General features: G+C 46.5%; 1 protein-coding gene across 14 annotated transcripts in view; it reads left to right on the top strand.

Moving 5' to 3' along the window:
• Positions 1–7,500, top strand: part of LOC109885437 (protein MTSS 1-like) — a 113,200-nt gene that overhangs the window by 83,707 nt on the left and 21,993 nt on the right. For 7 of the 14 annotated variants that reach the window (XM_031811845.1, XM_031811840.1, XM_031811848.1 and 4 more), the window contains exon 7: positions 923–934. The exons of the other annotated variants lie outside the window; for them this stretch is intronic. In XM_031811845.1, coding sequence (XP_031667705.1) covers positions 923–934 — 12 coding nt within the window. The remainder of the gene's footprint in view (positions 1–922; positions 935–7,500) is intronic. 14 annotated transcript variants of the gene reach the window in all.

Genomic DNA, 7,500 nt, shown 5'->3' with positions numbered 1-7,500 from the left:
AAATGTCAAAAATCGAAACCACCTGAAACACTGAACTAGTTCACTTAAATGCCTTAATTAAAACCACCTGAAACACTGAACTAGCTATCCTAAATGTTTTAATCAAAACCACACTGAACTAGTTAGCCAAAATGACCAAAACTACCTGAAACATTGAACTAGCAATCCGAAATGTTTCGTTTTTCTACACGATTGAACCAATACACACGTTTCTAGTCTCTCCTATGAGAGGCCCTGTGCTTTACTAGGAGCTATAAGGAATGGGTCAATCCTGACTTCAAGGGGGAAGTTGTCACCTTTGGACACGTGACCAGTGGAGCATTTAACGCCATTTATCTGTCTAGACTGAAGAATTCAAACATGTTTTTCCAGCTTGGCCTCTTCGTTATGAAGGCTGTTATTAGTGCAACACGTTCACCCTCACAAACAGTCCTCTTTGGCAGATCAAACAGCACGTTCACCCTCACAAACAGTCCTCTTTGGCAGATCAAACAGCTAGACCCATGTTGGGTCATATAATGAATGCGGTGATATATGTCAGTGTCGACGAGGACAATTTTGTAAGTCGCTTAGTTTATCCTAAGAGTCTGGCGAAGCTAAAGGGCCATTATTAGACGCACAGAGACCGTCACAGAGACCGTCACAGAGACCGTCACAGAGACAGTGACAGTCACAGAGACAGTCACAGTGACAGTCACAGAGACAGTCACAAAGCCAGTCACCGTCACAGTCACAGTGACAGTCACAGAGACGGTCACAGAGACAGTCACAGTGACAGTGACAGTGACACTAATTAGTAACATGATTTGTGCAGTCTCCTTCAGGCCTCTTGACTGACTGAAATGTTTTCCTCTTTACGGCCGTGTCGTCGACCTTATTGCCCACCCCCGGTCACTGGGCACCTGTTGTTGTTGCCCTGCAGCTGATGCCCTGGGTAAGTCTGTAACAGACTGGTGGTCTGTCTGTTAGTCTGTCTGTCAGCCCTCCAGCCTGCTCTGTGGCCTCTCTGTGGGGTCCGGGGTTTCAGTCAGTCTGTCAGTCTACCTTGTGCTGCTATGCTGTTTAGTGTTCCGTTCTGTTCTGCTCCTTCCACTACCCCTCTCTCTTCCTCTCTCTCTTCCTCTGTCTCTCTCTCTCTGTGTCTCTCCTCTCTCTCTCGCTGTCTCCCCCCTCTCTCTCTCGCTGTCTCCCCCCTCTCTCTCTCGCTGTCTCCCCCCTCTCTCTCTCGCTGTCTCTCCTCTCTCTGTCTCTCCTCTCTCTGTCTCTCCTCTCTCTGTCTCTCCTCTCTCTGTCTATCATTGTCTCTCCTCTCTTTCCTCTCTTTCTCTCGCTGTCTCTCCTCTCTCTGTCTCTCCTCTCTCTCTCTCTCTCCTCTCTCTGTCTCTCCTCTCTCTCTCTGTCCTTTCTCTCTCTCTTTCTCCCTCTGTGGAGTGCAGACTAACTCTGTTAGTCTAATGTACTGTGTACTACTGTCCTGTCCACTCCTCTGTCCCCTGCTCTGCTTCCTACTGTCCTGTCTCCTCCTCTGTCCCCTGCTCTGCTTCCTACTGTCCTGTCTCCTCCTCTGTCCCCTGCTATGCTCCCTACTGTCCTGTCCACTCCTCTGTCTCCTCCTCTGTCCCCTGCTCTGCTTCCTACTGTCCTGTCTCCTCCTCTGTCCCCTGCTCTGCTTCCTACTGTCCTGTCTCCTCCTCTGTCCACTGCTCTGCTTCCTACTGTCCTGTCTCCTCCTCTGTCCCCTGCTCTGCTTCCTACTGTCCTGTCCCCTGCTCTGCTTCCTACTGTCCTGTCTCCTCCTCTGTCCCCTGCTCTGCTTCCTACTGTCCTGTCTCCTCCTCTCTCCTCTCTCTTCTCTCTTCTCTCTCTGTGGTTTAATTCTCCTGCCTTCACTGCTTCGTGGTTTGTTTTGGTTTCAATCGTCTTTGTTAATCAGCTCAGCGCCACTGAAGCTCACACACACACACACTAATCATTATCTGTGGAGGTGGAGAACACACAAACACACTAATCATTATCTGTGGAGGTGGAGAACACACACACACTAATCATTATCTGTGGAGGTGGAGAACACACACACACACTAATCATTATCTGTGGAGGTGGAGAACACACACACACACTAATCATTATCTGTGGAGGTGGAGAACACACACACACACTAATCATTATCTGTGGAGGTGGAGAACACACACACACACTAATCATTATCTGTGGAGGTGGAGAACACACACACACACTAATCATTATCTGTGGAGGTGGAGAACACACACACACACTAATCATTATCTGTGGAGGTGGAGAACACACACACACACACTAATCATTATCTGTGGAGGTGGAGAACACACACACACACTAATCATTATCTGTGGAGTTGGAGAACACACACACACACTAATCATTATCTGTGGAGGTGGAGAACACACACACTAATCATTATCTGTGGAGGTGGAGAACACACACACACACCAGTCATTAAGACAGTAGCACAAAGTGCTGATTTTCCACTCCACCACTCTCACCCCCAGTCTTCCCTAATGATTGGCAGAGGTCACACACAGCCCTTCACAGCATCAGGACAGGGGTCTGCTCAGCATGTAGATGAAGCTGGTCTGTTTTCCCAGTCAGAACAGGGGTCTGCTCAGCATGTAGAGGAAGCTGGTCTGTTTTCCCAGTCAGAACAGGGGTCTGCTCAGCATGTAGATGAAGCTGGTCTGTTTTCCCAGTCAGAACAGGGGTCTGCTCAGCATGTAGAGGAAGCTGGTCTGTTTTCCCAGTCAGAACAGGGGTCTGCTCAGCATGTAGATGAAGCTGGTCTGTTTTCCCAGTCAGAACAGGGGTCTGCTCAGCATGTAGATGAAGCTGGTCTGTTTTCCCAGTCAGAACAGGGGTCTGCTCAGCATGTAGATGAAGCTGGTCTGTTTTCCCAGTCAGAACAGGGGTCTGCTCAGCATGTAGATGAAGCTGGTCTGGTCTGTTTTCCCAGTCAGGACAGGGGTCTGCTCAGCATGTAGGGGAAGCTGGTCTGTTTTCCCAGTCAGGACAGGGGTCTGCTCAGCATGTAGAGGAAGCTGGTCTGTTTTCCCAGTCAGGACAGGCGTCTGCTCAGCATGTAGAGGAAGCTGGTCTGTTTTCCCAGTCAGGACAGGGGTCTGCTCAGCATGTAGATGAAGCTGGTCTGTTTTCCCAGTCAGGACAGGGGTCTGCTCAGCATGTAGATGAAGCTGGTCTGTTTTCCCAGTCAGGACAAGGGTCTGCTCAGCATGTAGATGAAGCTGGTCTGTTTTCCCAGTCAGGACAGGGGTCTGCTCAGCATGTAGAGGAAGCTGGTCTGTTTTCCCAGTCAGGACAGGGGTCTGCTCAGCATGTAGATGAAGCTGGTCTGTTTTCCCAGTCAGGACAGGGGTCTGCTCAGCATGTAGATGAAGCTGGTCTGTTTTCCCAGTCAGGACAGGCGTCTGCTCAGCATGTAGATGAAGCTGGTCTGTTTTCCCAGTCAGAACAGGGGTCTGCTCAGCATGTAGATGAAGCTGGTCTGTTTTCCCAGTCAGGACAGGGGTCTGCTCAGCATGTAGAGGAAGCTGGTCTGTTTTCCCAGTCAGGACAGGGGTCTGCTCAGCATGTAGATGAAGCTGGTCTGTTTTCCCAGTCAGGACAGGGGTCTGCTCAGCATGTAGATGAAGCTGGTCTGTTTTCCCAGTCAGGACAGGGGTCTTCTCAGCATGTAGATGAAGCTGGTCTGTTTTCCCAGTCAGGACAGGGGTCTGCTCAGCATGTAGATGAAGCTGGTCTGTTTTCCCAGTCAGGACAGGGGTCTGCTCAGCATGTAGATGAAGCTGTGCTGGTCTGTTTTCCCAGTCAGGACAGGGGTCTGCTCAACATGTAGATGAAGGTATTTGTTCACATGTAAAAGGCCAATGGAAACAGACATGTTCACCACCGTTCAAGAGACAGAGGCCCATTATCAGCAACCATCACTCCTGTATTCCAATGGCACATTTATCATTTTAAAAGGCTAATTGATCATTACAGGGGTGGCCGGGTAGCCTAGTGGTTAGAGCGTTGGACTAGTAACCGGAAGGTTGCAAGTTCAAACCCCCGAGCTGACAAGGTACAAATCTGTCGTTCTGCCCCTGAACAGGCAGTTAACCCACTGTTCCTAGGCCGTCATTGAAAATAAGAATTTGTTCTTAACTGACTTGCCTAGTTAAAAAAATAAAAATAAAATGAAAACCCTTTTGCAATTTATATTTGAACACAGTTGAAAACTGTTGTTCTGATTAAAGAGGCAATAAAATGGGCCTTCTTTAGACTAGTTGAGTATCTGGAGCATCAGCATTTGTGGGTTCGATTACAGGCTCAAAATGGCCAGAAACAAAGACCTTTCTTCTGAATCTCGTCAGTCTATTCTTGTTCTGAGAAATGAAGGCTATTCCATGTGAGAAATTGCCAAGAAACTGAAGATCTCGTACAACGCTGTGTACTACTCCCTTCACAGAACAGCGCAAACTGGCCCTAACCAGAATAGAAAGAGGAGTGGGAGGCCCCGGTGCACAACTGAGCAAGAGGACAAGTACATTAGAGTGTCTAGTTTGAGAAACTAGACACTCTAACTGGCAGCTTCATTAAATAGTACCAGCAAAAACACTAGTCTCAACGTCAACAGTGAAGAGGCGACTCCGGGATGCTGGCCTTCTATGCAGAGTTGCAAAGAAAAAGACATATCTCAGACTGACCAATAAAAAGCCATATCTCAGACTGGCCAATAAAAAGCCATATCTCAGACTGGCCAATAAAAAGCCATATCTCAGACTGGCCAATAAAAAGCCATATCTCAGACTGACCAATAAAAAGCCATATCTCAGACTGACCAATAAAAAGCCATATCTCAGACTGACCAATAAAAAGCCATATCTCAGACTGGCCAATAAAAAGCCATATCTCAGACTGGCCAATAAAAAGCCATATCTCAGACTGGCCAATAAAAAGCCATATCTCAGACTGGCCAATAAAAAGCAAAACGATTAAGACGGGCAAAAGAACACAGACACTGGACAGAGGAACAAGGACATTTCTAAGTGACCCCAAACTTTTGAACAGTAGTGTGTGTGTTTTAGTTGTCGTCCTTGGAGAGAGGGCTGCTCTACTCACCTGGAACCTATGTTGTTTGGTATGATGTTTTCAACAGGCCCCAGACTTAGAGGGACATTTATGGGACATCTGGGACATTTATCAGTCATTTGAAGATAAGGGACTGAGGATCATCTCAGGCTTGGAGGGAGGGAGGGGGGAGAGGGAGGGAGGGGGGGAGATGTAAGGTACAGAGCTAACAGTAACAGAGAGGGAATGGACTTATAACTGCAGCCTCTCACTGAATATTTATGATTTCATACTGTATCGTATGAAAGGATTCAACTCTCTAGTTGAATATTTATGATTCTATACTGTTGTTCACTCTAGTTTAATATTTATGATTCTATGCTGTATTGTATGAAAGGAGTTCACTCTCTAGTTTAATATTTATGATTCTATCCTGTTGTTCACTCTAGTTTAATATTTCTGATTCCATACTGTAGTTCACTCTAGTTTAATATTTATGATTCTATACTGTACCGTATGAGGGGAGTTCTCTCTAGTTTCATATTTATGATTCTATCCTGCTGTTCACTCTAGTTTAATATTTATGATTCTATGCTGTACCGTATGAGGGGAGTTCACTCTAGTTTCGTATTTATGATTCTATACTGTAGTTCACTCTAGTTTCGTATTTATGATTCTATACTGTAGTTCACTCTAGTTTAATATTTATGATTCTATACTGTAGTTCACTCTAGTTTCGTATTTATGATTCTATACTGTAGTTCTCTCTAGTTTAATATTTATGATTCTATACTGTAGTTCTCTCTAGTTTAATATTTATGATTCTATACTGTAGTTCACTCTAGTTTAATATTTATGATTCTATACTGTAGTTCTCTCTAGTTTAATATTTATGATTCTATACTGAAGTTCACTCTAGTTTAATATTTATGATTCTATACTGTAGTTCACTCTAGTTTAATATTTATGATTCTATACTGTAGTTCTCTCTAGTTTAATATTTATGATTCTGTGCTGTACCGTATGAGGGGAGTTTACTCTAGTTTAATATTTATGATTCTGTGCAGTACCGTATGAGGGGAGTTCACTCTAGTTTAATATTTATGATTCTATACTGTAGTTCTCTCTAGTTGTGGCCTAGTTCCATCTGATGGAAGAGCAGGCGGTGCTGATGAATCAGTTCTAGAGCCTGCAAGCTGCCTTCTGTAACGGACCTATATCTCCAAGGCATCCAGTTTTGACACACATACTGTAACTAATGATCTAGTATGAGTTTCTCCTGTCCAGACTTAGGGACAACTGGGATTCTGGGACATTTTATCAGTCAAATGAAGATAAGGGACTGAGGATCACACAGGATCATCACAGAGCTAACAGTCTCCTCTCTCTTAGTCCTCAGTTAGCCCCTGGATGAACTACACAGTCTGACAGTCTGACTGTAGTTTCTCTTGTCTCTTAGTCCTCAGTTAGCCCCTGGATGAGCAACACAGTCTGACTGTAGTTTCTCCTCTCTCTTAGTCCTCAGTTAGCCCCTGGATCAACAACACAGTCTGACAGTCTGACTGTAGTTTCTCTTGTCTCTTAGTCCTCAGTTAGCCCCTGGATGAGCAACACAGTCTGACTGTAGTTTCTCCTCTCTCTTAGTCCTCAGTTAGCCCCTGGATCAACAACACAGTCTGACTGTAGTTTCTCTTGTCTCTTAGTCCTCAGTTAGCCCCTGGATGAGCAACACAGTCTGACAGTGAGACTGCATGTGTGTGTTATTGATGACTCTGTATACAATATTCGATGACAGGAGGACTCAAATTGAGTGGGAGAGTTAACCTGTCCTGTCTGTTCTGCTCTCTGTCTCACTCCCTTGTCCTGTCCTCCCCTGTCTAGCCCTGTCCTGTCTGTTCTGCTCTCTGTCTCACTCCCTCCTCCTGTCCTCCCCTGTCTAGCCCTGTCCTGTCTGTTCTGCTCTCTGTCTCACTCCCTCCTCCTGTCCTCCCCTGTCTAGCCCTGTCCTGTCTGCTCTGCTCTCTGTCTCACTCCCTCCTCCTGTCCTCCCCTGTCTAGCCCTGTCCTGTCTGTTCTGCTCTCTGTCTCACTCCCTCCTCCTGTCCTCCCCTGTCTAGCCCTGTCCTGTCTGCTCTGCTCTCTGTCTCACTCCCTCCTCCTGTCCTGTCTGTTCTGCTCTCTGTCTCACTCCCTCCTCCTGTCCTCCCCTGTCTAGCCCTGTCCTGTCTGTTCTGCTCTCTGTCTCACTCCCTCCTCCTGTCCTGTCCTCCCTCATCTAGCCCTGTCCTGTCTGTTCTGCTCTCTGTCTCACTCCCTCCTCCTGTCCTGTCTGTTCTGCTCTCTGTCTCACTCCCTCCTCCTGTCCTGTCTGTTCTGCTCTCTGTCTCACTCCCTCCTCCT

This window comes from Oncorhynchus kisutch, unplaced genomic scaffold, assembly GCF_002021735.2.
Source record: "Oncorhynchus kisutch isolate 150728-3 unplaced genomic scaffold, Okis_V2 Okis02a-Okis13b_hom, whole genome shotgun sequence".
NCBI lineage: Eukaryota > Metazoa > Chordata > Actinopteri > Salmoniformes > Salmonidae > Oncorhynchus > Oncorhynchus kisutch.
This window is presented reverse-complemented; position numbering and strand designations above follow the sequence as displayed.